General features: G+C 52.9%; 2 protein-coding genes across 6 annotated transcripts; both read left to right on the top strand.

The window, feature by feature from the left end:
* Window positions 1–2,459: 2,459 nt before the first annotated feature.
* On the top strand, window positions 2,460–6,091 carry PSMG3 (proteasome assembly chaperone 3). 5 transcript variants are annotated; one of them, XM_075515187.1, is made up of 4 exons: window positions 2,685–2,788; window positions 3,045–3,160; window positions 3,272–3,489; window positions 5,546–6,091. In XM_075515187.1, exons 3-4 carry the CDS (start codon window positions 3,274–3,276, stop codon window positions 5,696–5,698), a joined length of 369 nt encoding a protein of 122 aa, XP_075371302.1. In that variant the 5' UTR covers window positions 2,685–2,788; window positions 3,045–3,160; window positions 3,272–3,273; the 3' UTR covers window positions 5,699–6,091. The 5 variants fall into 5 exon arrangements, with proteins under 5 accessions (XP_075371301.1, XP_075371300.1, XP_075371302.1 ...); XM_075515186.1 differs by lacking the exons at window positions 2,685–2,788; window positions 3,045–3,160; window positions 5,546–6,091 and adding exons at window positions 2,460–2,632; window positions 5,390–5,539; XM_075515185.1 differs by lacking the exons at window positions 2,685–2,788; window positions 3,045–3,160 and adding an exon at window positions 2,468–2,632.
* A 5,004-nt stretch (window positions 6,092–11,095) lies between these two features.
* TMEM184A (transmembrane protein 184A) lies at window positions 11,096–17,049 on the top strand. Its single transcript, XM_075514870.1, has 8 exons — window positions 11,096–11,320; window positions 12,029–12,194; window positions 13,132–13,222; window positions 13,314–13,389; window positions 14,018–14,109; window positions 14,516–14,685; window positions 14,785–14,982; window positions 15,417–17,049. The coding sequence occupies exons 1-8, from the start codon at window positions 11,096–11,098 to the stop codon at window positions 15,665–15,667; spliced, it is 1,269 nt and encodes a 422-aa protein (XP_075370985.1). The 3' UTR covers window positions 15,668–17,049.
* The last annotated feature ends 3,079 nt before the right edge of the window (window positions 17,050–20,128 follow it).

The following is a 20,128-nucleotide window of genomic DNA, read 5'->3' on the forward strand; positions in this document are numbered from 1 at the left end:
ACCTGATTTATAGCAAGGGTCAGAATAATTCCCAAGCAGCTCCTGCATCGGGGAGCAAACTAATTCCTTTCCTCTCTCCTTGGCTGCGCAGCCCAGAGCCCAGCTGCACCTGAGGTTCCAGCTCACAGTCTATATTCTGCATCATAAAAGATACAAGAGAGAAATCTAAACTAGAGAAGTAATAACCTGTAAACTAATAAACCAACCCAGCACTTTGATAGCTAGGCACTCCCAAGAGCAGGGATTATTAATGGATGTCCTGAAACACTGTGTGTCTAGTTTTCGAGAGAAGTGGGAAACATTTCTGATGCTCAGTGGTTCTTATGCATTTGCTCTATAAAATCAGTTCAGATAAATGCAAAGATTATTATAAAAAGCAGCCTCCTTCCAGTCTACACACACAGAGGCACTTAAGCAATTTAAAAAGAAGAGTAGTAAGAAACTGCTCAAATAAATAATAATAAAGGTATAAAGCTGCAATATTATGGGTAGTTTTTCTTGTCAAAGTATGGGGCCGCACAGTCATTGATTTTCTCTGGTAATTGAGATAGTGACATGCATGACTTATGTTTCTTCAGCAGCGAGTGCACAGGATTGGAAGAAGGGATCCTGAAATCCTGCAGAATCTCCAGCTGAGGATTTGATGGCTCTGAACTGCTGTCTGTCTCGATTCTTTATTTCCCTCAGACCATAAAATGGGGTCTATTAATAATCTCTTATGTCAAAAGAGAGTTTATGAAGCTAAATGTAATAATGTTTGCAATGTGATTAGGGATCTTTGGAGGAAAAGTGCTATAGATAACGGGACTGTAAGTACTACGGATACACGTCCTTCTCAGCCAGAAAATGCTGGGAAGCAGGTGGCAGGCAGACAGACCCCTCAGGAAAAGGTCCCGTTATCTGCCATGGTGTGTATTCTCAAATCTCCATCCCCTGCCTCAGTCACACGGACAACAGGAGCCTTCTCCTTAGTTCATTTTTTTTTAATGTATTTACTTTCAGTGATGAAGATTCAGTGCTCAGTTACCTCCCGCCATCTGCTTCTCGAGTTTGCTATATCCTAGCTCAGCTCCATGCCAAAATGAGACAGCCAATCGATTGAAACTGTTAAAGATAACTCTTTCATCCCAAACTAATGAAAAACAGTGAAGTACGATGTTTCCATGTAAATGTGAACTAGAGTGGACTCTCTTTGTCCCCCTGTCAAGTAAAAAATAAAATGGAGGCTGGCAAGGATGGCAGGAAGAATCCGGTCCTTTGTGTTTCCTGAAGTAAAATTATTCTCCGGAGAAGGCAGAGCAGGAATAAACTTCTTTAGGAGTCAGGAGGCTTTACTGACAAGAGCTGCTATTATCTCCGTCAAACAGGCAAAGCCTCGAGTGATTGTGGTAAGCAAGAAAGAGGAATGTTGGTTTTTCGCAGTGCTGGAAAACAGACTATTTGCCAGATTGCAAGGAGTGCCGAAAAGGTATCAAGCCTCTCTGAATTAACCACAAGAATAACCTGCTGAATTAAAAGCTTTTCCGTGGACCTCTGCTGCTCTCTAACGGTGCCTTAAAGGATACGCAGCACAAAGTTTGCACGCTCTTGCTATAACTGTAGTCAAGTTTTGTTAAAACTTTTAATGCAAAACAAAAATTTGTGAGGTCCTTAAGAGATGTTACCTGAACAAATAACCCACAACTCAGGTAGCTATTGCTGCAGCCACAGCCAGGACATTTTGTGTGTGGTGGGAATGACGGTAAAGGAGAGCTAGCACATAGAAATGAAGGGTTGGAGGGTATTTTAGATGCAGCAACTGCTGAAGTCTGGAAGGGTGCAAACCTCTAAGAAATCCCAATTTTCAGAGCTTTGTATAAATTAGTATACAAAATTATTATTTGTGAGTACTGGTATTTCAAAGAAAAAATTAGCATTGAATTAACTGTGTGCAATTAACAGAAACTAATGTTTGCACGTATTGCTCACGGGGCATAAACATTTATTTTTGCACTCTTCACACGGATGTCCTTATCTCCCATCACAGCACCATCGGGCAGCTGCCACCGTTCCCTCAAGCCCCACGCTTTGCTCATGAAGGAGCTGGGCCACACGTGGAGGAGTATTTCGGCGATGAACACGCCGCTGCTCGTCCCATCGGCAGCGAGGCGCAAGGCCGGGTGGCCTGCTTGTGACGAGGAGGCTGGGGCCGAGGGCAAGGCCGCTCCAATGGCCCAAAACCAGCCTTATTTTGATGGGAAAGCACATTCAGGGGGCTTAAAGTGCGGCCCAACACCACCCAGTGGGTCGGAGCTGCCACATCCCATGTGGAAAGGGGGGAGGGAGAAGATCACCTAGCAGCCTCCCTACTGCCCCAGGCCCACCTCACGAGCCTAAGGAGGAGCACACGCCACTCCCTCACGGCCACGGGTGGGGTTCCTGCCGTGTGACATTCCCCCCCCCCCCCCCCCCCCCCCGCCACGATGACAGCCAGTGTAGAACGGGCAGAAACCGGTCGAGAAGGCCGGGCCGGGGGAACGGGCCCAGCGCCGGGGCCGAGCCCGAGGCCGGCGAGGGGCGATGTCCCTGAGGAGAGCGGGGGGGGGGCTGGAGATGGCGCCTCCCCGGGCGCGAGCGCGGCGGGCGGGCGCGGGTAATGGCGGCGCGGCGCTGAGGGGAGGGGAGGGCCGCGGCCGCCCTGCGCCATCTCCCCGCGCCGAGGGCCGGTAGAGGGAGGGGAAAGGCGCCGCTTCCGCCGCGGCGGGGCGGGCCTGGGCGGAGAGCGGCGGCACGGCGGGGCCTGGCGCGGGTAGGGGCGGCGGGGGCCTCTCCTCAGCCTCGGCCCGGCGGGAGAAGGGGGGCGGTCGTCTCCCTCAGGAAGCGCCGAGGCCTGGAGTGGAAAGCGGGGCTCGGGGGTCCCCCCCTAGGTGCCAGCGACCGGGAGGCTGCGAGGGAGGGCATGACACGGCGGGTCGGGCTCGGGGGCGGCCTGCTCCGTGGGTGCATCACTGTTAAAACATAATTAGCACGGAACCCCATAAATGGCAGCTCGTTCGTTTATGCAGGCCGTTGCTGCGGGGCAGTTGAATTTCCCCTCCCAGTCAGGGATGTGGGATGTTGGCCGTTGTTCCTGCACAGACACACACCTCCGGATGCTTCTGTGCTCTGAATTCAACTTAACGTGGGTATTTCAAATGAAGGGAAGGATTCGGGCTCTTTATAGCCCATGGGCTGTGGTTTTAATCTAATGTTATTTTATGGTCATTGTTGTTTTATTGTCCTTTTTCCGCAGCGATGGAAGTGGGTCCCATCGTGACATCCAAGCAGCGAGAGGAGGTGGTACACGGGGTCCCAACGGAGGTGGTGTGCACAGCGTTCTCTAACTCCATCCTCGTGGTGGTCACACAGTATGGCAAGATGGGGACAATCGTCTACGTGGACCCCAACACAATCAGTGACAACGTGGGCAGGCCCTCACTCACCACAAAGGTGCTACTGGGCAAGGATGAGGTGAGAACGGATATACAGTGCGCAGCCTGCAAGGATGAGGGGGAAATGTAGTAGGTGGGGCTGTGCAAGTTGCCAGGGAGTTGATGAATCACAGCAGTTAAGTGGTGTTTGCACAGTGGTAAGATTAATTTAAAAATCTCTTCTGAGGGAAGAGGGGTTCATCAGAAAAGTATGCGCGCTCATCTGCTCTTTGACATAGCAAAAGTTAAACTAACCGTGAGTGGTTTGGGGATCTGATATTTTGCGTCCTACAGGATATGAATTGCTTTGCCGTGTTTATGGAAGGTTTGATAAAGCTCATGTTGATTTAAGGGTTGCAAGATCAAACATGCAGCCTTTGATAACCTTTTTCGGGTTTCTGTTTCAGTGAATTTGTTTTCCTTTTCAAGTCCCTCCCCCCCCCCCCCCCGCCATGCCAGCCCCGTAATGGACTTTAGTTGCCCTCTCCCAAGTGTGCCTGGCAGCACCTAACCTTGATAAAGTTTAATTTGTTTTGCTTCAACAAAATGAGTTTTTATCGACCATTTCACAAAGCTAGAGAGAAAGCAGAAGAAAATGTCTTTTGTCAAGCGTCAACTAGTCAAGCGTTAAAACAGAAAGTTACAGAGCTACAAGATTATGAGGCTTTCCATCAGTGTTGGAGCTATCAAATATTACTTGCTAACCTTAACTAGAAAAACTCTAGCAACACAAGTACCTGATTCTATCCACGGCTTCCCCTTACAGAGTTCTAGTTCTTCAGCAACAGCCTTCCTTCTCTGGATGGGAGATGCTTTGCTAATTGGCGTGATGCCTGCTAATTCTGACCACCTCCACCCCCAAGCTGTTTTTGTGTTTTATTTGGAAATGGGAAGTGCCTTTGTTTACTTTGTTACATAGTATTTTTAAATCATTTTACCAACTTAATCAATCTAAACTTTAAGAAAAGGCTTTCACTAGTTTGCTGCCTTCCTGCTTGTCACTATTAACATCCCCGCTTGGGATGTTGCACGCTTCCAAACCACACTGGTAGCTAAAATCAAGCAAACTCATCCTTCTGATAAATACATAACTGTGGGTGTAAGTAAAATCTAGACAAGCTGAATGGTTTAAAGCTGCACCAGGGGAGGTTTAGACTGGACATTAGGAAGCATTTCTTTACCAAGAGGGTGGTCAAACACTGGAACAGGCTTCCTAGAGAGGTGGTCGATGCCCCAAGCCTGTCAGTGTTCAAGAGGCATTTGGGCATGCTTTTAACTTAGTCAGCCCTGAATTGGTCAGGCAGTTGGACTAGATGATCGTTGCAGGTCCCTTCCAACTGAAATAGCCCATGCTATTCTATTATAGTCTATTCTCGTTAAAGAACCCTCATTGAGAAGATTATATCCCTTTTCTTCCCTCCTTCAGCCTCACTAATTTCTGTTTTTCATTATTCTATTAAAATTAAAACCAACATGTTTTTTACACATGGCATGCAAAAACTGTGTATGTAACAGCATTTTGGGGTCTCTAGGAATTGCAAAACCAAGTTTTTATCCAGAGCTTGTCAGCAGAACATACCTTCTTCAGCAACAAGTTTTTAAAAGAAAATTGTACTTGGAGACTTCTTCAGAAATCTGGCTGTGATGGAAATAGAGGCATTTTGATTCATGGCATTTCATATAATTTGATATTTGGTGACATAGTTTGGGTGGGAGGATTAGCGGAAGGAAAGATTCTTCGTACTGACTTTCCAAGTTTTCCAAACCTGTGCAAAACTCTATTCAAGTGCCGCTCCAGTTAGATTGTTTCAGGGTGGTTTGGGCGGCTGTCACATGGGTCCAAACTCTTCCCGTTTAAGCTGGTTGAGAAAGTGCTTTCTAAAGTCCCCCATACCATGGCTTGGCTTTGCTGACCAGCCAAACTGTGTGTCTGTTCCCAGTCGTGTTCCCGCTCAGCAAACTTCACACTCAGTCTGAGTCCAATATCGACAGGTTCTCAACGCGCTCCATGTCATTGCAGGACTATTCTCTCCTAACTTGTGTGGGAGGGCTCTCCCACCTGTAAGAGCGTACATCTGTATACCTTTGCTTTTCAGCCCCTTGTCCATGTTTGTGCCAAAAACCTGGTGGCGTTTGTGTCTCAGGAAGCTGGGAACAAACCTGTTCTTCTCGCCATGGCTTTAAAGGACAAGACCATGGAAGGAATACAAGCTCTACGGGAAGTGATCCGAAGTTGCCAAGTGTGGTGAAGTTGTGCCATCTGGATTCAAGGAAATGATCTTGAGTCCATGACTCATCACCACTTATTTAAAAGGACAAGAAATGAAAATGATGGAATGTCTTTGTGCTGGTTTTGGACGTACTGAGGAATTTCATGAATTTTTCTCTACTGTGTAGAACATTTGTGGGTTTTGTTACTGTGACAGGTTTGCAGTCCATATAGTCAGTGATGAGATGAGAACAATTGTTTCAACATACAAGAGAAGTATTATTTTTATCACATTGGGTGGGATGTGTATTTGGGAAACAGCACTGCTCTGCATTTGTGTCCTGAGGAGCGGTAGATGCCAAGCTTTGTAGCTACACTGTTACCGCAAAGGGGGAACACCCAGTGCAGAGTGAATAAAAGAAACATTGACGAATCTAATTTTACCGGTTTTCTTTTTTGCTCTGTGAAAATCACTTCAATTGAAATACAAGCCTTGGTAACACATCAACAGCAGTTGCATAATAGGAAAGATTTTCTTGCCTGTTTTTAAGGAAATGAGTCCTATATGACTGCTTTTGTCCTTATGTCAGTCCCTTTCCTGATGTAGTCTGAATCCATTTTCCACTTTCACTCCAATTTTAAAGAGAGGCAGATAATTATGCTCTGCAAATTTCATGAAAGCTGACGTCAGGGTGGAAGAGAGGAACCCAAATTAGTGGTGAGAAAAAGACAACAGCTGCTTATGGATTACATGGTACCAGCACATTGGAGAGGCAGCACATACGTAGCTTGGACCACCTGCAACGAGCTGAGCTGTCCCTCTCCTAAAGCACCTGTCGTAGGAGACATGGGGACAGAAGCGTTTGGAGGGGTTACATGGGGGTGTTTCTTCGGAGTCGGTTGAAAAAAGGTGTTGGGTGAAGTTATGTGAGTTGATGCAATGCTTAATAGCCAAACTTTTGCCATTTGCTTGGAAAGTGCATTTGTTTTTACCTCTTGTAACAACACCAAGTAGTAAATTTTTAAGTGGGCTTTTACACGCTTTTGTCACTTATGAACTTGACTGAGCAGACAGGCCAGGTCGTGGATTCTGGGCAGGGAAGACTTGTGCTGCGTTAAGACCTGCTGGTATCAGCAGTATCAGGAGAGCCTGTGCCTGCCCCATGTAGATCCAGTTGATGGTTTGTTTCTGTTGCTAAAAAAATCCCCTAAAAGTAGAAAAGCAGAAAATGCATTTCGAAAGGACTTTTCTCTGAAGTAAGGGTTATTTACAGTATTTTAAGGATTATGAGAAATGAAACTTTTTTTTAAAAGTACATCCAAACACTGCAGGCTTGCAGCTGCCCTTGACAAGAAATTTAGTCTAAAAATAATTTTCTGAACTGTGCTTCCAAGAATCAAAGATTTGCATCTGTTAGAACTCTGAATTTTCCCTCTTTTACACTTTTTTTTTTTTTTTTTTTTTTTGGTCTAGGAGGGCTGAAAGAGGCATGTGGAATTTGTTAATGTTGATCCTCGTTTGCTAGCAGGGATTCTTTCCCGACGCAAAATTCAATGTATTTCCCAAATCCTAGTGCTTTTATGGTGTCTATAGCTCCAGCAACTTGTGGAAACCATACATTAATTAGCAAATTGAATGTAAATCTCATCTTCTACCGTGGTGATATGGTGGCATACCACCACTATGCCCCAAAGACCTGAGTTATTGCTACCTAAAAGCCAACTACAAGTTAACCACCTTAATTTCCTGACTCTGTGTGCCACCAGGTCTGTGCAGGGTGGCGGGTAAAGAAAGGACGTGGGGATCTCTCCCCTTTGATGCTCGGAGCCAGGACAGAATTATCTTGCTGCCTTTCCACAGGTGATAAATTAGAGCACGAGCAATTGGTCCTTCGACTTTGCTCCTCTGCTCTGCAGTAAACCAGGAGGAAGGTCTGCCCCACAAAACATTCACAAGTCTGCCGGTACCACCAGCTGCCTGCCTTTTAGTCATCACTGTCCTCCCGGTAAGGATTAATTCCCAATTGCAAGAAAACCTGCCTTTGTGGCCCAGGCAGAGCTCTCACCCACGGCCACAGGACTCACGCGGGGCTGGGGGCAGCGGCGTCGGGCTGCACGGTGGTTTTCCATCCATGTTTGCTTTCCGGGCGTGGGTGCTGAGCGCGGTGGACTGGAAAGGTAAGTTTGGTAGCTTTTCCACAGGAGGCAAAGCCCAACCTGCTGCTCCAGCTCCCTCAGGGCCCGAGGTGCAGCGAGAGTGAGCGGGGCACTGGCAGGGCCCGCTGCCAGCGGGCGGGCAGGGCTGGGAGGGTGCCCAGGGTGCTGGGAGGAGGAGTCTCCCGCGGGTTCAGGTGGAGGAGGGCGCGGGGGATGCGGAGGCAGGTGTACGGCGGCCAGACCCACTCCCGGAGGAGCCCCGCAGGGTGAGTGGGGCCCTGGGGGGTGCGCAGCAACAGGGGGCACCCCCACCCCCCCCCCACAGAGCAGAAGTTGCCCCAGCCATCGGTCCTGAGCACCCGTGGGAGCTGCTGGGAGGGCAGACCCTGTTGCAAAAGCCCTGTGCGTGCGTCACCCACTCCTCCGGACGGGCTTTAAGGAGGGCTCAATGCTGCCCTGCCTTAATTTATAGCTATGTGCTATAGGTCCTTCCTCCAGAGTGGCCTGGGGGTGGTATGGAGAGGTGGGTTGGGTAAATAACCCCCATGCCCTGGCTTTATCTGAAAGCAATCCGGAGGAAAGGCACGTCTCCTGCGCTGGTGGGGCTGAGCCTGGATGCTTCCCTCCCCAGGATGGGGGTCAGGGATCTCCCCCCCCCTTACTGGGGCGGCACAGCCAGCACGGCAGAGGCGCTGGTGGGGAACTGCAGGGGCTCCCCTTTCCTTTCTGACTGCTCCAGCCCCACAGGGACTGCCACCGAGGTGGGGGTTTGTCTGGGGTGCTTCGGGACACTGGGAGGGATGTGAGCTGGGAGTCCGGGCTCTGGCAGCCTGCGGATGGAGGGGAATCCCTGGCAAAGTGAAAAGCCTGTTTGGAGCTGGCCTGCCTGTACACAGGTTTCACTGCTCCCTTTATCTTCTGCTCAGTGCTCACTTAGCATCTCTTAATATCCCAGGCAGTGAGCGTAAGAGGTAGACACTGCATGGCAGGTACCTGCAAAGTGTCTGAAAACAGCCAGAGTGGATGTGGCACTGGCACAGTCCCATTGAGGAACTGAGTTTTGCAGCTAATATTATTCTCTGTGTCTCCTCACCACCTTTGTTTTGGAAGCAAATGGCCCTCTAACTGCATTGAATTGCCCGGCTACCTTTGCACAGCCGGGATCTAATTACCTCTGGAGCTGGGAGCCCTGTCTCCAAGCGGCACCGAGGCGTTTGTTTTTAATGACTTGCTCCGCCACGTTCAGAATGTGACAATGTAGGGGAGCCTGCCAGGACCTGCTGCTGGTGCCACCGTGCTCGTACCGTGATGGCTAGGAAAGCTAATAGGAGTTGGGATGTCTCGGGCCAAGCATCTGTGGCACGGCGCTGGGTCAAACACGGAATAAATGGGTCTAGCGGTGAGCACAGCTCTCTGCCATGTCCTGGGAAGCGAGCTGGATCATGTCCTCTAGTGTGATGCTCTGGCAGAGGGAAAGCGTGGCCAAATCTGGCTGTACGGCCCCAACCTGTGGCAGGGCAGCCCCCAGAAAGAGCGAGGAGCTGCGGGGAATGGGGCACAGCTGGGCTCTCGCCTCCCTCCCTGTGCTGCGAGCTATCTCCAGCCTCCTGTTAATGTTTACAAGGCAGGTCTGGCGTTGTCTGTCCAAAGACCAGATCCCTCCCCGGCTCTCCCCGGCATCCTGCTTACTGCTGGCCAGGGCAGGGCCACAGGACGGTCGCAGGGAGGAAAAACCCGGCTCCCCGCTGCCTCCGTAACACTATCGGCCCTGCTCTCCCTCCAGCCATCTCCGGCTCCGCTTCCCCGCTCGCGGGTGCAGGTACACCGGGGTGAGCTCCTGGGACCTGGCCAGCACGCTGCCGCCCCGGGCATCTCTGCTTACAGGCGGCTCCTGCCAGGTGGAGGGGGGGGAGGTATTTTTAGGGCTGTTGATCTGATACCAGGTGAGTTTCCTCTCCTGTGAGGTTGGGGTTCGGGCAGAGGGCAGGAGAGGAAGCCGCCAGGCAAGTTCTTGCTTTGGGTTCTGTGTTTAATTGGACCGAGGTCATTCCCTACCACTCTTATCTGTGGCAGATATTTTCTTGCCTCTCACCAGTTCATGCTTACGGTTTTACCCCTTGGCAATAGTTACCCAGCAGCTAAAATCTTTGTTTATTAACAATGCACCGAGAAGCATCTATATTGTTAGAGCTTTGCCCGCAGGTTGTTGGGTATTTTTTTGAAAACTGCTATTGTTATACTTGGGAAAAAGCAGCTTTCCATAGATTAGCAGAAAGAGAGGCCAAACATGGCAGTTTATGCATCTGTTGGCCTTGAGATATGAAGCTGCGCCTATAAATAAGAGCGTATTATTAGGTTGGCCCTTGCTGTCTGGAGCCGCAGGGTACACGGTGCCCGTACGCCCTGGCCACCCTCTGCACTGCGAATGCTCGGCACCTTGGGGTGACCGGTTTCAAGGAGGCCAGGCCTGTTGGGGAGATGCCGGAGTGCTTCAGCATCCCCAAAGGACAGCAGCTCTGCCTGCTCTGCCTGCAGCATGGCAGGCTTGCTCCCCTGTGCTTAATTCAGGTGCGGGAGGGGACCGCTGGCTGCCCTTCAGTTCTTGGGATTGGCATTGCCGGCACACCGAGACCCCCATGATCCCAAAATGGCTGAGGCTGGCCGAACGCCCTGCGTGATGCCAGCCCCGAGGTTTGCCCCCAGCAGGCCACACATGAGGAAAGGAGCCAAATTTTGGGGGGAAACACAGGGATCCCAGTGTTTTCTGGGCTCCCAAGGAGGACATCAGTGTCCTGATGGCTCGTTGGTAAGGGGCTTGTTTTTATCATGGGTGAGGGATGAGTTAACCCTTAAGTCTCTGGTTCCTGATGGAAAAGGGTCCTGAGCCACAAGTGTGAACTCACAGGGGCACAAACACAGGCAGGTCTTTCCCTTTCAAGCGGGATAGTGACCCTTGAGAAAACCAGAAGTAGCAAGGCTGGGAAGGAGAAGCATGTGTTTTGGGGGACACAGGGACTGCATATACCTCCTTGGAGAAAAGAGGGTCCGCTCTTGAAGGACGTTTGCATTTTCCTGCTGGGAGAAGGTGGTGAATAGTGGATTGGGTGAATAGGCTGGTTTGGGCGAGGGGCACCCTGGAAAAAGCCTGGGAAGGAAATAAACCTCACAGGAGGTTTGTCCACACTCTGTGGGCTGGGAAATCTGCTGGGACCTTCCCCTTCACCAGCTTACCTCGGTCCTGCCTTCCTGTGCCACTCCCCTTGCCTCTCCCTCCCTGCAGATGAGTAATGCCACGCGTGCCTTGCCTTCTCCCACGGCGCCCGGCACCCCAGGGCCCGGCACAGCGGCCAGGCTGGCCTCGGCTCCCCCATCCTCGGCCCTCGTCCTGCTCACAGCCGCCCACAACGACTCTGAGGATGGCCGGCAGCTTTTCCTGACCACAACAGCGGCACAGGTCATCTCCGGCATCTTCGTGTGGTCAGCGCTCATCGTCACCTTCCACCAGGTACAGGCTGGAGCGGAGACGGGGCTCAGCACTGGGGTTGACGCAAGGACAAAACTATTGATTGCCCTCAAGCTCACTGCAAATCACTCACCTCCAGATAAATATTTCCTCCTGTTGCTGCCTGAAGGGGATGTCTCCGCTGTCGGGAGCCCGGTGCTGGCAGCTCGGGAGGGTGGACTTTGCCCACGCGCTCCCCAGGCGGCTGCCAGAGCCGGGAGAGGCTGCAGGGCATCGGCGCTGCCCGGAGGCAACACCCAGCAGGTTTTCTTATCTGGGACCCCGGGGTCTGCGCCTTTGGGGTGTCTGCCACTGGCTGCTTTGAAATGTACTGCCAGTGGGCATGTTTTTGGGTGCTGCGTGGATCCATTGCTGCTGAAGGCAGCCCTGGGGCAAGCTGGTGCCTCCGAACGCTGGGACGGGGCTGCACGTGGGCTGGCATGGAGGAGGGCACGCTCCTCACACAGCACCAGGGAAGGGACCGGATTTCCATGTGTTTTTGTAGAAGGGATTGCCCCGGGGACTGGGATAGAACCTGTCTCATGTGTCTGTTCACTGCGGTGGGCCTGTGGTGGAAAGCCAGCAGTGCTCTCATCCCGGGGAGGGGGGTCAACATGGGACAGGCCTCCTGCAGCCCCCCGGGCTGGGGGCACCTCTGGTTCCCCTCCTGAGCAGTGGTAGCCACAGCTCTGCGTGCTGGGCACTTTGCAGATCTACATGCACCTGAGGAACTACACCATCCCCAAGGAGCAGCGCTACATCATCCGCATCCTCTTCATTGTGCCCATCTACGCCTTCGACTCTTGGCTCAGCCTCCTCCTCCTCGGCAGCCACCAGTACTACGTCTACTTCGACTCAGTGCGCGACTGCTATGAAGGTGAGCACAGCCTCTCCTTGGCAGGGAGGCTGGTGGCAAAGCAGGGTTCTCATCTCGCTGACCTGTGTCTCTGGAGTGTCCTGGATTGCACAAGGTGGCAAATCTCCATCTCTTTTACTTCCCTCTCCCTTCCTCCGTGCAGAGGCTTTCCCCTTCCTTCTCCAACAGCAGCAGGGAGGGGATGCCCCACAGGTAGACACGAGCTGGTGCCTTTCCTGCCTGCCTGCAGGCTCAGAGGGACCTCAGCATCATGCTCCTGGGGAAAGAGGTTTTCTGGTTGCCTTTGGGGTAGAAATGTAGCTTCTCTAAAACGGAAGGTAGAAGTACCTAAGAAATTGGGGAGTTGGGATGTTTTGAGGTGCAGGGGAAGCTCATCAGGGTTGAGGTTGCTCTTCCACCTTGTTGCTCTGCCCTGGGGAACAGAGGAGTGTGGGCATGTGTATTTCTTCAGGTTTGCAGTATATGAAAAATAAGTGATGGGGATGTTCAAGAAAACTGTTGAGGACCTGCTCCTTGCTGGCCACCAGCCGCTTGTGCTGCCCCTTAGCAATTTTGAGCTCCTTCCATGCAGATGGTCCCTGGCCATTGCACTCCTGCCTGGGCTTGTCTGGGTGTGCATGGAAGCCGGCTCCACGCGCACTGCTGGGACATCTGACTGCTGCCATATGCATGCAGGGTCTGTGTGTGCACGGATGAGCTGCTGCGTCTGCAACAAACCCTGTGCACATGGTGCGGTGCATCTGACTCCACTTGGAAGTCAGATGGATTTGACCTGCTGCTCCTCTCGCTGAGCTCCCACCCACCAGTGTCCCAAATTCTGATGCTGTGCTGGAGTGGACAAGAAGACACCTGAGCAGGAATGGATGTGAAATGTAATAACACCCCCCTCCTGGATCTCCATCAGCCCTACTGATCATGTTTGTCCTTGCCTTGCCAGCTTTCGTGATTTACAGCTTCCTGAGCCTGTGCTTCGAGTACCTGGGAGGGGAGAGCACCATCATGACAGAGATCCGAGGGAAGCCCATTGCGTAAGTCCCAGCATCCCACGAGTTCCTCAGCCCTCCACCCACTTTCCCCATCCAGCAGCCCCAACAGCACCTCCTCGGCTTCTGCTTCCAGGTCCAGCTGCTTTTATGGGACCTGCTGTCTTCAGGGTATGTCCTACTCCATCGGGTTCCTGCGCTTCTGCAAGCAGGTGGGTACCCGACGGGTCTCATGGGCTTCACTCCCCTCTGACGAGGGCTTTCTGGGTGGCAGGTCCCTTTCCCACTGCCCTGCCGAGAGTGCTCTGCTTCACCGCTCTCCCGAGATGCTCTTTTTGGGTTTTTTTTCCTCCGAGGGAGGCAGCTCACCCAGCCTGCCGGCACCTGGCCAGCAGCAGGGCGCCGTGCTCGCTGTCCTTGCCTCTGACTCACTGCTGAGTCAGGGTCTCCTCCCACTGCAGAGCTGAGATTGCCATCTCTGTCCAGTCCCAGGTTAGCCTGGATGGCTCTCTAACTCTCCAGGGCTGCGCTGCAGGCCAAATCCTGGCACTGGTCTGTCCCCAAGCCACCCAGTCTCCCCGCCTCAGAGTGGCTACGCTGCCTTTCAGGAGCTGCCTTTTGGGAGCCCTGCTCCCTCCCGTCTGCAGGCCTTGAGCTGGTTCATATTTCACCCTGCAGCATTGGTCACTCCTGTGATGGAGAACTGCTCTCTCCTCTGTGTCTCTGTCCCGGGAGCAGAAGGGTTGGCTCGCATGGCAGGGCCAGGGGTGGCAGGAGCTGCAGGGAGGGTGGTGGGATGTCCCTGCTGCCCAGGGTGCACCGTGTCTCTCCCCTGTGCAGGCCACGCTGCAGTTCTGCATCGTGAAACCCCTCATGGCGATCATCACCATCATCCTGCAGGCATTCGGGAAGTACCACGATGGGGACTTCAAGTGAGGATGCTGGGTCGGGCTGGGTCGGGTGAAGGGGACAGGACGGGTCCCTGCTCCATCACAAGGGACAGGGTGTCCTGCCAGCTCCGCCTCGGGAGCTGCTCCACGGGTAGTGAGAGCACAGGGAGCCCAAAGTGCCACAGAACAGAGACTCACTGCCCCCAAATAAGAAAGGGATGGAACTCCTGTAAGCCATAATAAAAGAGGTCCCACCAATAGAGGAAAACCTGAGAGTGGCCCCCTTGCTCCCCCCTTTCTCCCTGCCTCTCCTTCCCCTCCTGGGCTGTGTTCTCCCCCATGGCAAAGCCACGCACTTCTCCCTCTCCATTTCTTCCTTCCTTGCCTCTGGCTGCACTCGCTTCGCTTCCCGCAGCCCAGGGCAGCAGCTTGCTCTCTCTCCCTGCAGCGTCCAAAGCGGCTACCTCTACATCACCATCATCTACAACTTCTCCGTCAGCCTGGCACTTTATGCCCTCTTCCTCTTCTACTTCGCCACCATGGACCTGCTGCGCCCGTTTGAGCCGGTCCTCAAGTTCATCACCATCAAGGCAGTCATCTTCCTCTCCTTCTGGCAAGGTGGGTCCCACCATGGACGCCCAGCACTTCTCCTCCCGTAGCCCCACCTGATCCGGGGATGCAGGACCAGAGCTGATCCCTCTCCCTTCCCCTGCACAGGGACGCTGCTTGCAATCCTGGAGAAATGTGGGGTGATCCCTGAAGTTCAGATCATCGATGGGAAGGAGGTGGGAGCTGGGACAGTGGCTGCTGGCTACCAGAACTTCATCATCTGCATTGAGATGCTCTTTGCTTCCATTGCCCTGCGCTATGCGTTTACCTGCCAGGTGTACAGAGAAAAGAAAGAAAACTCAACAGGTAACTCGTCCCCTCTTCTTCCTTCCTTCATCAGTGAATAAGGAAAGAGGAGACCCCCCCCTTATAACATTACCAATGGGATGCTAAAAGCCACCAGAGGAGTTTCCTTCTCCTGTGCTGCAGGAGTTCTTTCTCCCTCTTCCCTCGTGATACCTATGAGCCACAGCGAGTGGATAGGAAAAGAGACCTTGGTGTGGATGGGCAGAATTAGGGGATTATGGTATTACAGCACAAGCTGCTGGAGAGGTTCCATCCTCTTTGAAACATGGAGCTGGGGTTGCCTTTCTTCTCCTTGGTGCTTGCCACCGCAAGCTGACGTGGCCCACGATGAGGTCCCGATTTTGAATTTTGAAGGAAAAGTGTCCCTCCAGTCTTGGAGCGCTTGGGCTCACTGACTGATGCCCCATCACCCTCCCGCTCTCCCTGTTTTTCAGCAAACCTTGCCCCGATGCAGAGCATCTCGAGTGGGCTGAAGGAGACCATAAGCCCCCAGGACATTGTGCAGGATGCGATCCACAACTTCTCACCCACGTACCAGCAGTACACCCAGCAGTCGATGCAGGAGGCAGAGCACAAAGCGCCAGGGGAGAACGGGCACGTGGCCTCCAAGGTGGAGGGCCCGAGTGGCAGAAAGAGCAAAAACATTGAGAAGAGAGTGCTGATCCTGTCGGACGAGGAGCTGTAGGAGACTTCAGAGGGGACAGTGACACTGGAGAGGTTTAAACCCATGCAAATGGGAGCTGTCTCAAGGCTGAGACAACCTGGTCTAATTGGAGTACCAAGAAGCCAGGAACTCTACCCAAAAAGCCAGTCCCTCGAAGGGAAGATGCAATAACCCAGGGAAAGGTTAACTCAAATAGTGCCAGCTTCTGCTGTCCCATCTCTACTGGTGTTAGGGACTGGGCTGACTTTGCTCCTGCGACTAAGCAGCCCTGCCTTGCTGTCTGGGCTTTGCTGGCCCACCGCCGGTGTCTCGATGCCAGCCCTGTGCCTGTGCCCACGCTGGGGGATGCCAGGAAGGGAGGGGAGCCAGGCTGCAGGATGGACCAGACACCCTTGCCCTCCTCTTACCTCCAGGCAGTGCTGAGGCCTGAGAGAAATGCTTTTCTCAGCACAGTGCTGCTCTAGTTTCTCCCAATTTGAGTAAAAAAGGATCTTGAAGGGCCCCGTGGAGAAAAAACAGCCCAGGAAGGTGACTTCACTTCACCTCAAAACCCGGTAACAGTTAAAAGACGTCATTCCTTATTTTTACATCTTCTCCCCTCTCCTTCTCCCAGAAAAGCCTACAGAGTTGTGCAGAAGACCTTTACTAGGGAGGAAGAGTAAGTCATCCTCTTCTCCCTCCAGATGGGGATGCAGCTGTCTGAGTAACTCCCCTGGGAGCAGCAGCGAGGTCCCACTCGGGGCTAATGCGTGGTCTCACAGCTGCATTTCTGAGAGCTGCCGGTGACAGAAGCGCTTGTTTACGTCTAAACCGACTTATCTCTGAATGGATCAGAAGTTAAAAGGGATTCCAGCTTCCTTATCAGAGTCTTTATTAGGGAACCAGACTGTGACTGGTGGTGGTAGGAATGCACTTACTGGGAACTGTCTGTTCCTCCTAACCCCTCGCTTTTTACCGTCCCTGGGCTTTGCCCAACCTGTGGGAAGGCAGGCGGGAGCTGAGCCCGGCGGGTGACGGTGGCGGGGACGGAGAGGAGCTGGGGGCTGCCGCCGCTCAGGGCAGGACCGCTGGCAGAGGAAGATACTGCACGGAGGGATTTTTTTCGCCATATCAGTGATGGAGAGCACACATCCTTCTGTTAAACTTCCTCTCTGTTTTTTTTTTTTTTTTTTTTCAATTTTTAGTCCAGTTTCTATTCCCCTGTTAATCAGATGATTCCTGGGAACTTACTTAGGCACTGGCCGGGCTGTTGTTTGGGGGTGGGAGCTGGGTAGTGAAAGGACAAGGGCAAGTCTACAGCCTCAGATTTGCAGTCGTGTGGCAATCTGATGGGTAAGGCTTAGAGCCATTTTACATGCGATTCCTAGCGTGGTTTTTTTTCCTCCTGCTCTTAAGCTGCAAAATGTAAATCACAACATGAAATTATTTTATTTATGAGTTTTTTTCTAATAAACAGCAATTTCTACCACGGAGTGAGCAAGTGTTTTCACTTAGCTCAGCAAGCCAAGCCCACGATCTGCCTGTTCCTGCTCTAATGCTGATGCTCTGAAGCTCAACGTCCTCCCTGCCCCTCGATGCTGGCCCAGCAGAAATACCTGCACACACAGCATCCTGCACATTTTGGCATTCCCATGGGATTTGTGCTCATCTTTTTCACTCCACAAAGAGTGTGTCTGTCCCCCGCTTCCTCTCCTTGCACTGCACCTCTTCCAACCCTCGCCTAAGCCGTGGATGCAGCAGTTCAGAGCTGCTGGATCTGCTTTAGCTGAGCTAAGTCCAGACTCCAGCAGCAACAAGACAACCTCTATTTATTATTATTGGAGAAATCTTACCGTGCTGGAAGCCCAGACTCCACACGAGCAGCCTATAGCTATGCAAGGCTTGCAAGTCCCTCTGCTCTGAAGCACCGCTGCTCATACCTGCTCAGCTGGTGAGACTGCTGCCACTTTTCCTGCAACGAGGTCCATAAACAAGAGCCATACGCCCTGTGCATCCAAGCATCCATCCAGGGTCCTGCACATCCTGGGAGCAGGAGCCTCCTGCCCGCAAAGTGCAGCCTCAATGCTCGGGGATGAGGCTGTTGCCTTTGCAACGCAGCCAGCACTGAAGCAGGGACATCTCTCAGCTGAACATCTTGGTCTTCTCCATCCCCCTGGGAGAGTGCTGGCCACAGCTGCAGAAACAGAGGCTGCTCCAGCTCCCGGGGCGAGGACAGACTGCAAAGGTGATGATGGCACATCTGTCGGTGTGCTCGCAGCTGCTGAGATAAAGACTTGCACAAGAACACAGCAAGAAACGTAGTTGTACTTCATTGCACAAATGATCGACTCCGGTGCATAATGGGCTGCATTCATTGCTCTTGCCAGCAGGTGCAAGTCCCACTGCAGACAGTAACATTTCCCTATTTATGTCAAGCCCTGATTACTGTATTATATGTAAAACAGGTCTTTCTTGCAAGCAAAACAAGGGAGGGGGGGAATCAGCTGTGACTCATCCAAGTGAGCAGTGTGATACCAGCCTGAAGGAGCAGTGCTGGGCTGGACACCAGCTGGCTGCTGCGCCATGCAACAGCAGGCAACGCTCCCCTCTCCAGCAGACGCGAGCCTGGCCTCCTCCTCGTCCTTTTTCTTGGAGAGGGGAAGAGAGGCAAGAGCTCACGGCTCAGTCTGGGTGCTGTCATGGCCCTCAAACCGTTACGCTGTCAAAACACATCCACAGGGAACAGAAATACCAACGGTGTCGTAGGCTGAACGCGTTCCCCAGCAGACACGGTCCTGTGCTCCTCTGCTAACGCGTCTCCTCCACCTCTTCAACAAGGACACGGGGAAAGCTGGCAGCGAGCACACGGGTGACCTACACAGGAGCCCAGCTGTGCCTGGAGCCACGCCAGCAGGCAGCTTGGGAGGAACAGGCTTTTTTCACTGCCAGCAGCAGGCTCCAGTGGTCGGCAGATTTGTTTTCCTGTTGTCGCGCATCCTCGGGCTTTCCCCAAGGACGAGGCTGGGCTGCAGCTATCAGTTCTCCCGGTGCTTTTTGGGCTTGGGTCAGGCAGGTTTACAACCTGCTCGTGTCGGGGAGGCATCCTCGCGGGGCACACCCTGCCATCGCACCTGGGAGAGCCGGGGCCGACCACGCGTCCTGCGAGCGGAGGGGAAGGAAGGTGGCCGCCAGCACTGCCGCAGAGCCAGTGCTCTCACGCAGGGCTGCTTGCCTCGCAGCACCCAGTCGGAGGCAGAGAGACTTCTTTTTTTGGGTGCTAGCACCTACCAGCGAGTCCCGGGGCCCAGCTGCTGACAGGCAGCAGACTGCCAGACCTGCATCGGAGAGCAGGATTCGTGCTTTTGCAGCCCTGTTCACAGAGACTCTTCTCCGCCCGGCTCTAGAACTTTCTCCTCCCCTAAGCATGGTGAAGGTTGAGTTTCCTTTCACCACTGAACCTCCATCTGGCCCATTCCTGATGCCCTTTTCCTCCTGATCTAATGCCCCTCCATCCCTCTGACAGACACGACTGGCCTGCCTCCCTCTCTCCTCCTCTCCATCATCACCAGCTCCTTGCTGCCGTCTCTCCAGGCAGGAGCTGAAGCAGCTGCCGATGATTTTCTTGCTCAGCGCTGTGACTGCAATCACCCCCCAGGCTTCACCCACATCCCTGCCCAGCCAAGCCTGCCTGGCCCCACCTCTGGTACCTAATGACCATCCATTACCTGCTGACACACAAAGCCTTTCACAGCCCTGCTTCGCTCCACTTTGCCCTACCTCCAATTCCAACTTTGGCCAACGCACCCATCTGCCTCCAACCTACTGCCTCAACCCAGCACAGGCCAAGCATTTTCCTCCTTCAGCTGTCCCCTCAAGAAAATCAACCACTTGGAATAAGGGATTAAAGGTAACATGGCCCCTAGGAGCTCACTACCAACAAGGTACCACCTCTTTAAAGCCCAAACAGGGAAAAACAGAAAGATGAAATATTGATGTAAGGGGTTAAAGCAGTTTATTCACAAGCAGTCGCATAGGAAAGCGGTGAAGGGATATTTCACAACCCAAAGGAGGAGGGGAGCATCTCTCTCCAGCACCGTGCCCCGTCTCACAGCACAGCGTCTCCAAGCCAGGAGCAGCCTTGCGTGATGCTCTCAGCATCACGACTGCAGGCAGGTGCCTGCTGAGCTATTGCTCCCCGCCTGCGCTACCACAAATACCCACCGATTATACACAAAGGCACAGCCTGGGTTAGAACAGATATACATGGTCTGAGCATGGGATCTACCAGACAAGCAGCTTGGACAAGAGCCGTCCCTTGAGCATGTTCCAAATACACCAAGCAAGCACCACAGCAAGGCTGGGAGATGGGCGAGCTGGCTACGTCGGGCTGGGTCAGATGCTGGCAAAAGCCCGAGCAGCCGTCGCACTCGCCCTAGCCCAGCCTGCCTCCTGAAAACGCATCGCTCACCGGCAGCACCGCAGCTGCCCGGCAGCTGTACGCTG

This window comes from Mycteria americana, chromosome 12, assembly GCF_035582795.1.
Source record: "Mycteria americana isolate JAX WOST 10 ecotype Jacksonville Zoo and Gardens chromosome 12, USCA_MyAme_1.0, whole genome shotgun sequence".
NCBI classification, from domain to species: Eukaryota; Metazoa; Chordata; class Aves; order Ciconiiformes; family Ciconiidae; genus Mycteria; species Mycteria americana.

What these genes read in the sequence shown, in the direction of transcription:
- PSMG3 (XM_075515185.1), top strand. Translation starts at nt 2,560, where the DNA reads ATGTCCCTGAGGAGAGCGGGGGGGGGGCTGGAGATGGCGCCTCCCCGG. An exon ending in AGCGCGGCGGGCGGGCGCGG is followed by an intron (nt 2,633 to 3,271) that starts GTAATGGCGGCG and finishes CTTTTTCCGCAG; the next exon opens with CGATGGAAGTGGGTCCCATC. An exon ending in TGCTACTGGGCAAGGATGAG is followed by an intron (nt 3,490 to 5,545) that starts GTGAGAACGGAT and finishes TTTGCTTTTCAG; the next exon opens with CCCCTTGTCCATGTTTGTGC.
- TMEM184A (XM_075514870.1), top strand. Translation starts at nt 11,096, where the DNA reads ATGAGTAATGCCACGCGTGCCTTGCCTTCTCCCACGGCGCCCGGCACC. An exon ending in TCATCGTCACCTTCCACCAG is followed by an intron (nt 11,321 to 12,028) that starts GTACAGGCTGGA and finishes GGCACTTTGCAG; the next exon opens with ATCTACATGCACCTGAGGAA. An exon ending in CTTCCTCTCCTTCTGGCAAG is followed by an intron (nt 14,686 to 14,784) that starts GTGGGTCCCACC and finishes TCCCCTGCACAG; the next exon opens with GGACGCTGCTTGCAATCCTG.